Source organism: Corvus kubaryi, unplaced genomic scaffold (assembly GCF_017639235.1).
Source record: "Corvus kubaryi isolate FWS band 111438036 unplaced genomic scaffold, C.kubaryi_AGA036_p1.0 37334, whole genome shotgun sequence".
Classification (NCBI taxonomy): domain Eukaryota; kingdom Metazoa; phylum Chordata; class Aves; order Passeriformes; family Corvidae; genus Corvus; species Corvus kubaryi.
The window spans coordinates 12,369,834-12,384,693 of record NW_024581108.1 but is presented as its reverse complement, the minus strand read 5'-3'; the positions used below and the strand labels follow the sequence as shown (position 1 = coordinate 12,384,693).

The 14,860-nt window shown below is 37.6% G+C and overlaps 1 protein-coding gene across 3 annotated transcripts in view; it reads left to right on the top strand.

The window, feature by feature from the left end:
• The first annotated feature begins 3,830 nt into the window (after window positions 1-3,830).
• Window positions 3,831-14,860, top strand: part of PRKACB (protein kinase cAMP-activated catalytic subunit beta) — a 35,328-nt gene continuing 24,298 nt past the window's right edge. Inside the window, exon 1 of one of the 3 annotated variants that reach the window (XM_042030347.1) lies at window positions 3,831-4,060. In XM_042030347.1, coding sequence (XP_041886281.1) covers window positions 3,874-4,060 — 187 coding nt within the window. In that variant the 5' untranslated portion in view covers window positions 3,831-3,873. Of the gene's footprint in view, window positions 4,061-7,269; window positions 7,663-14,860 lie in introns of those variants that run through there. The other 2 variants (XM_042030348.1, XM_042030349.1) reach the window with 2 other exon arrangements.

Sequence of the window (14,860 nt, the reverse complement as noted above, 5' to 3'; positions counted from 1 at the left end):
TGTGTTTCATCAAGTCATCAATTTTTAAAGCAAATAAATAAACTTTCTTTAACCTCTAGGAAAAAAAGTTCTTTATTAGTCATTTATAAGGTTTGTTTAAGTTATTTTTTCCACTGATTACAAAAAAAAAAGCAGAAAAATGTTGCAGTATATCTCTTGAATGCAGATAGAGGCCTCCTGTGAAAAAAAGAAATATTTCAGTTTAAAATAATATATTTAATATTTAAAATAAGATAGAAAATAATATTTTTATTAGAAAAATAGAACATGAAACCAGAAAAATACTAAGTTTCAAGATTCGGAATTAAAACCTAAATTTTAGTTGGTTGTAGGTTATCTGAAATTTTTTTTGTATCCTAAACCCATTTTTCTAGGTTCTGTCAAGGAATACAGTTAATTGTCTTTAAAACTCTTGTTCTTAATTGCAAGGTTCTCAGGGTTAACCTTCATTAAACACTAGGGAATGGTGTTATTTGTACAGTCCTGCTTTGCCTTAATATAGAAAAATGCACACATTATCCTTTAAAAATATTTAAAACGATTTCCAAGTAAAGTTACAACACATGGTAACATGCTGTTACTCAACCATCTGGGTCCTTTGAGGAGAGAAGTGTTCTCTCTTTCTTAATCCTTCATTTTTAAGGCTTGACTGGTAGGGTAAAATTTCTTCTTAGAAATTGAGAAATACCATTTTAGCAGAGATCATTAAAAACAAATTGTCCATGTAGCTACCTGGTCGATTCTTTTTCAGCAGGGAGCTGGAAGGTCTGTGTCTGGATTATAGTGCTGTGTGTTGTAACGTGCCACAGGGCATCAGCCCCTGGGAAATCTGCCCAAGGCCATGGGCTGGCCATCAGGAAAAGTGTAAAGGCTTTGTTGCCTTTATCAGCTATGGGGACCGCTGTGTTAGCCCTTGTCCTTGGCTATCATCATGATGGGTTTTTTTATAAAATTATGGGAGAATTTTTACTGAAATACTATTTATCAAAATAGCAGAATTTGCACATGCAATATTCAAATTCAAAGTTGAATGTCTTACCGCTCTGAGTTTTTTTATCTGTTTTAAAATTTTGCCAAGATTTGGTGGCCAGAAAATAGCAAAAATAAAATTTCTGTCTAAAGGAAATTAACATTTCACTGTTGACTTTGGCTGCAAGAAATTGGAACTTCGTTACGTCTTACAGAACAGAAATTTCAGATTCTGTTTTGCATTCTGTTCTTCCTCTGTAGCATATAGATTACTTGGTGTAATAATTAATTGGAAGATCAGTGTGTCAATAAGATAAAAGATTAAGTAAAAGGAAATAGGAAGTTCTGCCTTTAAAAATCATGGACTTCATGTGAAAACACTGAAAGCCATGTGGGATGTGGGTTTGTATGGTAGCTTTTTGTATTGTCATTGGGCAATGCCAATCAATGCCAAGAATTTCCTACGTTAGGAAAGTGTATTACTATCTGTGAAAATGTGACCAGCACTTTCTTCTCATGTTTTATGTGTGCAGAACTTTTGTAACTGTGTACGCTGGCTGTAGTTCATAAAATTCTGGCAAATTCAGGCTTTCTCTTAGGATTTCTTCTAACAATTCCTTTTTGGTTTTCACTTAAACCACTTACTTCTGTGATGTCAGAGGATGAGTATTTATGATTCTTATTTCTGGCTCCTAACTCAACTGTCCAGGTCAGACATTTGGGTGCATTAAAAGCTCTGAAGTTTGGTGGGCAGAGTTGCTCTGTGGCAGTTTCCACATCTCTCCGTGGACTCAAGATGGCTGGCAGACTCTAACTTACATAATGTGAATTTTGTTAGTTACTGTCTTTCAGATCAGGGAAACAAAATGGTTTAGCTGAAGACCTGTGTGAAAGATAAGATGACAGTAGTGTAAAGGCTCAGAACCATGGGAAAGGAGAGAGACAAGATAAGCATGCCATCATACGAGGTAATTTTGTTTACTGGAGAAAACAGCCAAAATTAGAGAGAATATGAGTCTCTTGGAAAGATTCCCTCAATGCCCAAAGACTTGCAGTGAGCTACAGGGGGAGCACATCTGTACAATTCCGGAGAGGCTCTTCAGCTCCCGGAAGTTCACCATGCAGGGAATAAGCATCTTGATGTTGTCTTAAGTATTTTTTATGTTGTTGTGTGAGAGGTGCATGGCCTTACTCTGTTTTAAAGTGTTTGGTTATATATGGTGTGTAATATTTCCTCTCTGCCTATTTGTGACACCTGGTAAGGCAAACAGATCCTCATGATCTTCACTACCTCTTGTTTCTGGCAGCAGAGCCTTGAACCAATGGGATGTTGTGGATGTCATAATTGGTCTTGGAATAGAGCAGGTGAAAGGCTGGAAGGCATGAGGTGGCATCCAGGGAAGGCTGCAGCACCAGACCCTGATGGAAGAGCCCCCTAGTCACCACCAAGACAGCTGATGCTCACCCAAATTGGCAGATGGCTGTGCAGAATGTAAGCATTTAGACAGTTGATCCAAATTTTGAATAGGGGCTGGCGAAAGAACTTACATTTCCAGAGTACCTGGAGCCTGAAAGCACAGGGCATTCCTGGGCTTTGTGTAGGGTCTAGAAATATAATGGGTTGTGCTGGCTGAGGCTGATCACAACTGTAGCAGTGCCCATGAGGAAGAATGTAGCCAAATTTGTAAAGTCTGTCTGTCGGCATTTTTATTGTTTTATCATTGCAATGGGCAGTTTGTCAGCATGAGGGTTTTTTTCTGAGGCACAGGGCTGTTATGAAATGATTATATAATGTCCAAGGGTGGGTATCTGCTGACATTTGAAAACTATGCAGTGAGAAGTATGGTGGTGAAAAATGAGAGGTATGTCTTTAACACGTGTTGACTGTAAGACAGGAGACAGATTGTGGAAAAGATATTTCAATCTTTCTTAAGAATAGCCTAAATTTTTAAGAAGCCACATTGTAGATGTGCAGAAATATATGTGTTTCCATTTTCACAAAAATGAATATTTAGTATTACCCATTGTAAGCATGCAAAATTACATAATTTGCAAATTAATATAATGTTAAATGCAGCTTTCAATTTATTTTCCTTCTATTTTGTGGCATTAAAAATTACACTATCTAGACTAGTCCACAATTGAAAATAGTAAAATTTCTTGTGAAAGAATGAAATCTTATCAGTAAAAAGTTAAATGCATTTGGTTCATTCACAGAGTAAGTAGAACCAAGTTTGAAAAAGTAAAATGCAGTTGTGTTTAAATGTGTGATAGAATTCAACTTCTTCAATGATTTTTTCCACAAAGGAGGAAAACAATACATTTTTTTCTCCAGTAATAAAATAAGTTTTATAAAGTAAGTAGTGTTTGCCAGTAACTTCCTTGCTTAGGAAGTTGACTAGTTGAAAGCATGAGTTTACTAATGATTAGATTCAAGCGGGTTATGTTTGCTATGATGATGTAGTCCTCCATCTTAATAACAGGGGAGGAACTGCAGAATAGTTACTTTTGGTTTTTTTCACACATGGTTGTGGTAAATTAAAAGAATATCTACTTTCTAATCTTTACTTCTGAACAGGCTGTTTGTAGTACTCTAACATAAAATGTGTATTTAAATATGAAGTGTAATGCATTAAAAAGCTATGAGAACACATGCTAGACAAATTATTGCTTGTTTGTGTTTTAAAAAACAAAACACTTTTCAATTTACATGAAAAGAGACTTTTCACTGAAGAAACCAGTACATCATAGAGCTTTCCTTAACAGGAAGTAGAAGAGAGTCGTGGTTAGCAAACATTGCAGGCAGGAAGCCCGACACATGCACAGCTCTTAGTGGCGCTGGGTTGTCCAGCTGCCTTCAGATGTTTTCTCTTTTGCTTTTGTGAGCGTCGCTGGTGTGTGTAGATGGTAGGGCACAAGGAGGTCCCTTGTAACCAGGGCACGGGGACAGCCACGGCACTGCAGAGACTGGAAGGGTTCGCTAATCGCCTCTTCCATAGGCACTCCAAGAATGGTGCGCATGAGCAGAGGGCGGCTCTGGAAGATGAGAGCCAACGGTGCTCTGAGTTCACTGTCCAGTGGGACGAAACAAGTAAGTGTGGGGAGGGCGTTGTTTCTTTTATAGGTATTTGCTCTGCGGTTTACCTTGGGAATGAAGTGTGACCACTGATGTGTGATACGTTCTGGGGCAATTTTATAATTCATTACCTAAAGGTATTAATGGGAAGACCATATTGCATCAGGCAGGGGGAGATGGGGGCTGGTTCATGGGCTGGTGGCTGGCAAGAGAATTTATCCCTCTTTTCCTTCTTTTCTTTCAAAACACAGTTGACTTGTTTTGGCAAGCCCCCACCCCAGTTCTTACTTCTAAATTACTTCTTTCATTTTCAGATTAAATCAGCGAGTTCAGCAGAAATAGAAGACTCTAACTAAAGACTAGAATGTTTAAACTTTGAAATAGGCAGACACTGCTACACAGATTAAACTTCTAATTATAGGGATTTTCATAATTCATAGTTTTCTTTTAAGGGATATATACATCAGAAACACTCTATATAGTGGTAAACAATATAAAATTGTGTTTGATTTTAACTATTACATATTAACTTAGTGTGGGAATGCTGATTAGCTTTAATTTCTTAATTAGTGAACATTTTACAGTATTATTTGTATGGATTAAAGTTTTCACGATTGTATTTGGAGTAATAAAAGAGATTTCCAAAAAATCACAATCTAAAAAAAATGACATTTGATTTTCTTTTTAATTTTAAAGCTGTGTAGTATTTTGCAAAGCAATTCTTGTCTCTGGTTAAATACTCATTTTAAAATGTTACAATATGGTAATTTATGATAATTTTGTTCCAAATTTCAGATTCATTGATGGATTTGAGATAGCACAATTATTTCAGTTGAAGATAGGCCATGTTGGAAATGCTTAGCATCACAGTGTTACCATGAAGAAAATCAGTATTTATACTTCTTGCTTGAAATTTAAAATATTGTATGAGTAGGGAGTGAATCTATTCTCAGAGGATAAGCAGTAAACATGGAAACAAAAAGGTGTTAATGCAGTGATCTAAAATAGATTAAATCTAGGTCTCCCAAATGAGATGGGAAAGAATTGACTCATTTTGTTAGGAAGATAAATGATGAAAGTGCATAAATTCTGAGCTTTCACTTCTCCATAATATTTTCAGCTTGGTAAAAATAGGTGCATACTTGTGTTTATGTAGAAGCTCTTTTTTATGTAAATAGCTATCTGAAAAAATACCACTGAAGCATTTTTGTTTATGTAACGTGAAGAAAGTAATGGTAATGACCTACTGACACTCACAAATTGCGACCTGTTTGTGTACAAGTCTAGTTTTTCCCCCTCTGTGTAAGGCAGGCTTCCTAGTGTGGCATGTTTGATGAGGAAATGGACTGTTGTGTCTCTTGATAAACATGGTGAAAATGGCTGTTCTGTGAATGCTATTTTAAGTCATAGTTAAGCAGAGCAGTTGCATGCAGTTTTCTGAGCTGAAGTTGCTGAGCTGGTAGCTGAATTATGGGTGACTGTGTAGCTTTGGTTTTGGGGTGAAATTCTGATTCTTTATCCTAAAACTCTACTTTCAACCTCTAGATTATTTTTTTTAAATAATAATTTAAATTACTGTAGGTACCCATGAACTGAGTGCACATTTAAAGGTTCTCATTTTACTACCACTGTAGCCAGAGTGATAGAGAACATAAGGAGTACAGTGGAGGAGGTAATTTCTGTCTACTTCTGGCTCCTAATTAGATCTTCAGAAAAATACATCATCTCTGAAAATAGTTTGTAAAACATGAAAGAGAAACAAGGTGTTTGTTCATTCTGTTTTGGTTGCTTTGTTTGTTTGGGGGTCATTTTGTTTCGTTGCGGGGGGCAGGGGGGGTTTATATCCAAGAGTGCAGTGTCATAGAATTGCCTAGAGCCACTGAATTCAGCTTATAGATTAATTTCACAGAAAGTTTAATGAATAAGCAGTGGTTTAGAAACATGCTGGTGTTTGTCTTGGAAGGATATTTGAATATTCTCAAATATTCTGCCAATGTCACTGCAACTTTAAAACCTTAGTGTAAAGTTTTAGGTGAAGCTACTTAGCAGACAGCATGAAATACTCTTGAAGTTCAAGGCAAAAGCACTCTGATTCCTGAAAAAAAATTGGAAAGTGTCTTCTCAGAATTTCTCTTGTTTTAGGCTTCTGGTAGAATCCATTTGAAAAGGAAGTTAATGTATTTATATCTTCTGCTGTAATGAAATACAATAGCAGGTCTGATTCTGTTCTTTTACAAGCAGTTTCTGCTGAAGCTCTGGGTTTGCTGAAGGGGAAGGAGCTGCTGCCTGTTTGGGGTGGACTTTGTGTTGTGGGTGGCTGTTGTCAGTGCTGTGGGTTTGAGTAAATTGCCATGTGGTCTATGGCCTTAGGGGATTTTCAGTGGTTGAGTTTGAAACTTAACATCTTTGCTTTGTTATTTTGATACATAAAGCATACACTTTCTCTGACTTGCCTTGAATACTTGGTTGATGCATGAAATTAATGTGTTTTGTAATATGCTCAGAGTCCAGTAGGGCAGAGGGTAGCGCAGGGCACCACGGGCCTCGGAATCTGTTTTAAAAAGCTGACTGAGCACACATGTGATGGTGCAGCCTGGACTGGTAACCAGGTCAGTTGTGCTGCACTGCCCAAGGGTGAAAGGGATGTGATGGCAGCCATCAGAACAATGCATTTCGTTCTTTGTTTAGAGGTCTTGACTGTGACCACTTGCAACTATATGGAACCTACATTTTGATTTTTGCTTTGTTTTTTTAGTTGCTTGTTGTTCTTTGTAAAATTGAAATGGGAAAGGAAAGGAGAATGAGGCTGCTTGGTTTTGAATGTAGAGACAGGAAGATCAGTGTGAGTCTTATATTCTTGAACCAGTAAAAGTGTTTTCCAAATCTGCATAAGAATATCTACAACTTGGATAACTGAAATGGTCAGGAGAGTCACCACTAGTGCATCTGCCATCTTCATAGTCCCTAAATTGAAAGCGGATGGGTGATGAACAGTCAAAGGAGTATCATTTGGTCTCTGATTCAAAATAATACCAATATACTTCCAAATACAGTAGAAGGATTTATAGAGATTTAGCTGAATAGTTACTTGTATATGTGTATGTAGAGAGAGAAAAATGAATATGAAATATAAAATAATGTACAGAGCATACTGTATGAATTGCTTAAAGCTTTAGAATAACTACTAGTTGGGTACAAGTCAACAGATAATTCTGGTCTAAGGTTGCCATGGAAACAACCAGTGCTTGATATAATTGAGAACATCTTAAACCCTCCTAGTGTTTGCATGCTTTTTTCCCCTGCCATTTTGAGTTGCTTTAGACATGAATAGGTAGCATTGGTCAGAACAGTAGTAGCTAATGAGCAAAACCAAATACCCGTGTCCTGAATATTGATTTTGATATTCTGCTGGTATCTTGTGCTTTGTAGTTTTTTGCATCACAAGGAGCTCATAAGGAAGAGCAGCTCTCTGGATTCTGTGTGCTCTCTTTCTGGTTAGTGTGTAAGTGTGTTTAGAGATTGAAGCACTGATTTGGTAGAGATTAACATACTTCATCAACTGTTGGATTAATATTTGGAGCAATATGTTTCTGAAAACTAGCTCTTCAGCATGAATGGTAAGTCTTTTCTATTCCCTTTTGACACGTTTTTTTGTTCCGTCTTCACAATCAGGGAAAATCTACCAGGTTTCCCTTTCTTGTCTGCAGAGCTGCATCGACTGCTGATTTCTTTGTTTTTGTAATCGACTCACTGTGGGTTTCTGTGTAAAATTATTAGTCTTAAAGATTTGCAGGTTTTTTATTAAACAGTTTGCTTTGCATGACTGGTATTTAGTGTTTTAAATTTTATTTTAAAGCTTTCTTTTGGAAATATCTGATTTGGATAATTTTTTAATTGAATATATACATGTCTGTTCACTTAATTTTCTGTGCCACTCAAAATAAATTATTTTCTGGGAACTGATACAAATCAGAGAGGCCTTCTGAAATTATTGTAATCATCACCTAAAAATTCTGATCAGGCTTTTGTTGTTTTTCATCTGAACCAGCTTATTCTGCTATAATTTTTAGTCTTCTAAATGCTGGGATGGCAGAATAGTTGAGGTCATTCATGGAAGTAAGGGAGGGGAGTCTCACTTGAAATGAGATACTATAATAGATCTAGTAAACTTATCAGGCAGGTATTTACTTTCCAAAACCACCTTGACTATTTATTGTAAGGTACTTTGAATATAATGGAGTTATGAAGTGCTATATTCTTACTTGTAATATTATTGAAAGTTGTTTTTTAAATATATACTCTGTAAATTTGTTTCCTTAGAGAAAGATACCCTTTGAAAATTGTTTGCAAAAAGCCCAAATATGCTAGTTTCCGAAATGATGCCTTTTTGTTTCAGATAGTCTGGAGCTTTGGAAAATGACTTGAGACAGAGTTTTTTTGAAAAGAAATAGCAGTTAATCATGTATGTGGGGTTTGTGTGCATGTGTGTCTGTGTGGTTTTGCTTAATCCTACAAATTTAAAGGACCATTTTTACAAAGATTTCTCTTGTGTATATGGCATGAGATAAAGACTGGGAGGAGTTATCCCACTGCCTTATCTAATATCAGCTTGTCTATACTTATCTCATACAAATGTGTTGAGGTCATCTTCCCCAGAATGGAAAGTGTGGCTGTCATTTCCTTGGTGTGCAAAGTACAAATGTCAAAACTGATACAGTTATTAAGACAGTGTTTCAATACTTTGTACGTACATGATGGAGATGTGTGGTACAGCATCATTCATGGCTGTTTAAGTAAACCTAAATGCAGGCTGTCCCTGAAAGTGGTGTCCCAGCCCCTGGTGGGTGCTCCCCACATCCCTGCAGGGGTGCTGGCAGGTAGGAGCACAGCCTGGACCTGGTGGGGACTTGGTGTAGCCACACGGGCCCACGGCCGGCCTGCACTTGCCCCGCAGGGACGCAGTGGCATCCCGACATCCCCGCCACCAGCTGCCCTTGCTCAGCCTCTGGGGGAAGTGGGGGGAAGTGACAGCCTCCCTGCACTTCCTCCATGTCGTGCGGCCGCCTCGTCTGCTCACGGAGAGGTCCCTCCTGGGGTCTGAAAGTCTCTGCTTTTCACCACTTGTTACCAGGCTGGCTTTTCCATCGCGTTTTCCTGTTTCTCTTACCATTAGGTGTAGCCTCCACAGGAATTGAGATTTGTGGAAATCAGCTCTGTGAATGTTGAATTTTGGGTGATTTTGGTTTGGATATTCTCTTATGATTGAGTTACAAAAGGAATAAATTTCACATAAGCTAGGTGAGAAAGACATTATAATTGTTTGTAACCTCAACAATTGCGTTGGTTTTTTGTTTCTCTAGTGGTGTGGGTTTTTTGGGGGTGGTGGTTGTTTTTAGGCTTGGGGTTTTTTCTTTGCCCTGGGGGTTTATTCTGCATTTTGCATCTGTAGATTTCATTCATCTTGACATGCAGGCTCCCAGTTCCATTAAAAAATAGAAATAAATAGCTACAACTTCTAACAGGTGTTGATTCCCCATCAAAAATACCTATGAATCTAATTTTGACAAGGGAAAGATGACTATCTCCTGCTCCATCAAGATTCAGTCTTTGCTGTAAACATTTCCCTGTTTAAACCACTTAATGCTTTTCAATGCACTTTTGTGGCTGTCTTCACTGCAGCAATGTTACATTACACCCTGTCAGCGGATAAAATCAGATGCTTTCCTTGTGAAAGATGGCCAAGATGCAAGTGAAACCTTGATGAAAACGTGATGTATTTTCTTCAATTGCAAATACAAGTGGCTAATTTTTTCCCTTTTATTTCTTTTTTTTTCCCCTCCCCAAAAAAAGCTCTGGTTACATGATTAGATTTTTTTTTTCCTAGAAAAACTCAAAGAAAAAGCTGGTTTTTTATTTCTTTGGACTTGGATTTTTGTTTTGAACAGCTTGAACAGATAAAACTGTAAGGTCAAGTAACTTTAATAGCCCCAGCTCCCAGGGGTGAAAGGTATAGTCTGCTACATCTTCCGTTCCACTAAGAATAGGCTTAATATTCTGAAGTATCACTAATTACATGATTGGGCTACTGCTTTCCAATACTGCAAATGGAGGCAATTGCTGATACAGACATTTGTACTCAAATGGCAGTTACCAGAAGTGCGTGGAGACAGATGGAACAGTACATGGAAAGGGCGTGAGCCACGCTGATGGACTCTGCTGAAATATTGTCCAGTTTTGTGCACACTAGAGCATAGGCATGTGTAAGGAGTGAAGGGAGGTAGTGTAAATATCTTAGTTATGTGCCCTGGGAACATTTTTAAGGGCAAGGGACAACAAGTAGCAACTGATTATTCCTGCTGCTCAAAAGATTATAGAAAATGGAAGGATGCCATGGAATTTCCGGGTGCCAGAACCATACAGCTTCCTATGTGTGTCTCATGGGGCTAATGCTTTCTTCTTTTCAAAAATTCCCCACTGTTACCCATTAGCCTCTGACAGCAAACTAGGGCAACTTCTTGGGTGTTAACTTGGGTTCATGTTTTGTTCTAGTTCTTGTACAAAATATTTGAAAAAGGCAACACAGAAGTTGCTGCATTGACATTGTTCTTAAAATGCATCCACGTAGTGAATGCTCCCTCACAGTGCTTGGTTTGGGATAGAAGCAAAAAATGAGTTTAGTAGAATCGAGGTTTCTTCCAAAGGAACGGGAATTTGGAATCTTGAACTTTGACTGACTTTAGTCCCCATTGCATTACTTACGTATATTTTGTTAGGAGAAAGATTTGTTTCTTGTCCTGAATTTTAGTTTACATCTCAAATTGTTTATATATTTGTTGCTGGTTACTCTGAGAGTTGCTGTTAGTTTTGCTGTTACAGGCCAAAGTTCACAGGAGTTTCCCAGCTTTAATTATGGAGGTTCTTACAGACAGTTTTGTAACTTGCACAATGTTTTTGGTGTTTTTCTTTATTCATTCTTAGCTGTTGACAGATACCCCAGCCCAATAAGAATTAATGCAGTTTAATTTCTTTAGCTTTCTTTTTTTTTTTCAGGTTTTGCAGTTCAGTTCTGTGCAAGTTTTATGCCTGCCTTTATGCCAAATAAGTGCTGAATTTACTCAGTTTCTCTCTAAAATATCATTCTTTATCAAAATGGATAATAAACACTCTTACCTACTTTTTGCTTGCCTTAATCCTGAGGCAGACAAAAACTTGTTATTCACTCCATGTGTTGAATTGTGAAATGTGTTTATTTACATAAGACTTCCTTATTCAGGAAGCCAGTCTCTGCTATTTAAGGGTATAAATGAACTTCTCCTGCTTGGTTGGTTACTGCAGGCAACCCTTTCCTGTAAATATTGAAAGCATGTTCTGCAGGAGATATGTCAGTGCAGTGATGTGTCAGAAGCTCAGATCTTGTGAAGAGATGAAGAGCTATTTTGCTGATTTACCCTGACAGCTATGAAGATGTCTTGCTGATCCCAAAGTATCTATATGAAAATTTGTGGAGTTTTATTAATGCAAGGGCTGGGACAAGGTAGCTTATGGGAAGTGGACTTTGACATGAGTGCGCATAGACCAAATTTGGTGCACCTACTATTATTTTTATGCCTTGTATTAAACATTTGAAAAAAAAGAAGCAACAAAATAGTTTCTCTTCTCAAGTAACTTGTTAAATGCATCCATACAATGAGCAGTCCCTGCAGTTGTTTAGTTTGGAGTATAAGGAAGAAGTTAGTTTAGTAAAACTTCTAAAGGTTACTTTTAGAAGGAAGATCTATTTGTGCATGAGTGTGTGTGGTATTATTCCCTGCTTGCAGGGAATTCATTAGTCAATATGCAGATCAGATCAACTACCTGCAGATTTGTGCCTACTGTTGCTAATAATCTAGCCATAAAGCCTCAGGGATAGCTGCCTGGCAGTATGTTACCCTTTGTAGTCACGGAACTTTTACAAAGAGGAAATGTGGGGCAGTAATCTGGGGAGGGAAGTGGGTGCTGACCAGTTAGCCAGAATCTTAATGGTGCAGTGGGCTTAACCAGAGGGAATCTGCAGCAGGTGCTGTAAACATTCTTCTTGGTAAGTGGTTTTGACTGTAAGAGGAAAATCTGATTTATTTTTTTTATTTGTATTAACTACTAGAATTTGCTAAAAACCTTTGCTCAAAAATGTGGTACATTTACAAGATATTTTATAGTAGTGCCCTAGAAAATGTTGTTCTTGGAACTCATTCTTAAAGTGTATTCTTCTTCTTTCTCCCCACATGGTAACCATGGAAATATGTGCACTGCAGGAACAAAAGATGTTTGAATTTTCAAAATTCTCACACAGTTTTCAGTTTTCTTTGTTATATTGTTAATATCTGTTATATTTCACACAGGAAGATGGTCTTTTACACTACCGGTCCTGTGGTAGTTGTAACGTTTTAGATTATTTGCTGGATAAAGTTCAGCAACAGCTATAGAGGATGGTACTGCACAGCTGCAGCTTAATTCCCAGTTGCTTACAAAGTACCTCAGTGTATGATAATTTAGGATATTACGTGTTAAGGTTCTTCACACAGATTTTTTCTGTATGAACAAATTTTTTAGGTAGGGAGTGTTACGTACTGCATTTGAAAGTAATTGTATTAAACACATAATTAATTTTAAATTTTAAGATAATAGAATTATTCAGTACAATAATTGAAAATCAATAGCTTAAAATTAGAATTATTTCTCAGAATCCTTTTCAGCAGTCCTGTGTGGTGTGTTCATGGTCTTGTCACACTAGGACAAGCTGGTACCCTTTCAGAAAAGGAGCAGTTCTGTCCCCTGTATTTGTCCATTTCCACCCCACTTCTCCGTTCCCTCACCTCGGGAAAAGCATTCATGGGAAGAAGAGGGAGCTGCTTCTCTGGTCATTCCCTGCCTTCTGCCCATTACTTTTTAATCTGGGCTGGTTCCCTGACCTGGCTTGGCAGTCAGACCCAAGAATGCTTTTGCTCTTTCAAGGAAGGTCATTACAGAGAGGCAGGAATGAGTGACTGTGAGAGGACAACACGGGTGTGGGGGTTTTTTCAGCCCATACTGAGCACTGAACTGTAGCCTAACAAACCAAACTGCTATTTCTTGGACTTTTAAGCCTCAAATCATATGGATTGTTGCAAGAGAAGAAGCAGATTTATGAATATGTCATCTCCTTCAATGAATGCTTCAAGGGCAGGAAGAAGGTATGAGAGAGACTTCTTTCATTAAGCCAAAGACTAGTTTTAACATATTCCAGAACTAATTGAATGCCAGTTCTAACTGGTTCATTTAGAGAATTGAAACAAAAACCCCCAGCTCTAATCAACCAGCAAAAGGTTGCTAATAGCACTTTAATTTGAAAGGAAAACTTGGGTAATAAAGAGGGGTGCCAGCCTGAGGGACCAGAATACCTTAAGGTGGCATGGAACAGCTCTTGGGCCACCAGGAATCTGCAGCAGACTTTGTCACATCCTGTACATGGATGGGCAGATGAAGCTATTCTGCTTGTCAGCATTGAGGAAATCTTGCATATAATTATTACTTCAGGATTTGAATAATAGATCCTATTTTGGATCATAAATTTTGGTTGGCTGCTATGGGGCTTTTGGCATTTATCTTCTGTTGAGAAGTCACTTCTTAAAGTATGTTTGTTTATTAATTTTGATGAACATTGGGTCTGGGTCGTCTTGTAGATCAAGAAAGCAGAGTTTTATCTCATCTGTATATTTTTTTGTGGAAAATGATTGAACTGGGACATATATGCATGTACAGCTCTGCTGAACAGTGCTAGTACAAGATTTGGTTGCATTTCTAACTGAAAAACTTTACTGCTTTGCATCATACATTTGACTTTACTGATTTACATTATACATTTTGCAGGGGGTTAAACAAAATTTCAGGGATTCATGTCCTAAGTGACTCTGTTATCTGGGTTTGCTTCTGTCTCCCCAGAGTGGCCCCTGTTATACTACACTTTTTGGCATTAGCAGGGTTTACCACTTCTGAAGCAGTACTTTGGTATTTAAGAAAAGAACAAGGGAGAAAGACTGAGCATTGGATTTGGAAATTAAATTAATATATTATCTGTAATAAAAATAGAAGGAAGTCAATCTGACTGTGGCAGTTGTGTGCAGTAGAGCATCTACTGCTCAGAATTCAACAAAGATCAGTGTTATCTCTGATAGCTGAAAACCTGGCTCCTGTTCTGGTGTGTCTTAATCTGTCACATCTCTTGTGCAGGCTGTTGCTATATAGCCAGCCAAGTAAAGAGGTGAACTGGGTTCTTTGCAGAGCTCTTAACTGTTTTAAATTTGCTTTTATAAAATTCACAAAATACTGTTTAGCTCAAGACATCAAAATCATGGACAGGATTAAAAAAAGATTTTGCCTGTGTTCCAAAATTGAGTTGTAATGGATAAGAGCAATTTGTATTTTACAATTGCTTCACGTTTTAAATTAACTCCTGAATGTGCTTCTACGAAGATCAGATTCTAGTGCCTTCTTCTCGTTTTTAAGCACAGCAGCTGTAACTGGCCTTAATTTACTGTTCATCCTGTTTATCTCTCTTTTTTTCCCATGCCTTTCTCCTTTCCACTTCTTCCTGTCCTTTCTGGTATTCCATAGAAAGGTTTATAGTTAGATAATTAGCACTTCCATTTTAATAGCAAACTTACATTAAGTTAATAATTCTTCCATGATCATGTATCGACTAAGAACTTTCAGGTTTTGTGTTTCAGCAAATGGGCTCTTTCAGAACTGCTCCATGTGTTTGGCTCTTTGTTTTTGGGGAGTGTTGGGTTTTGGTTTTTT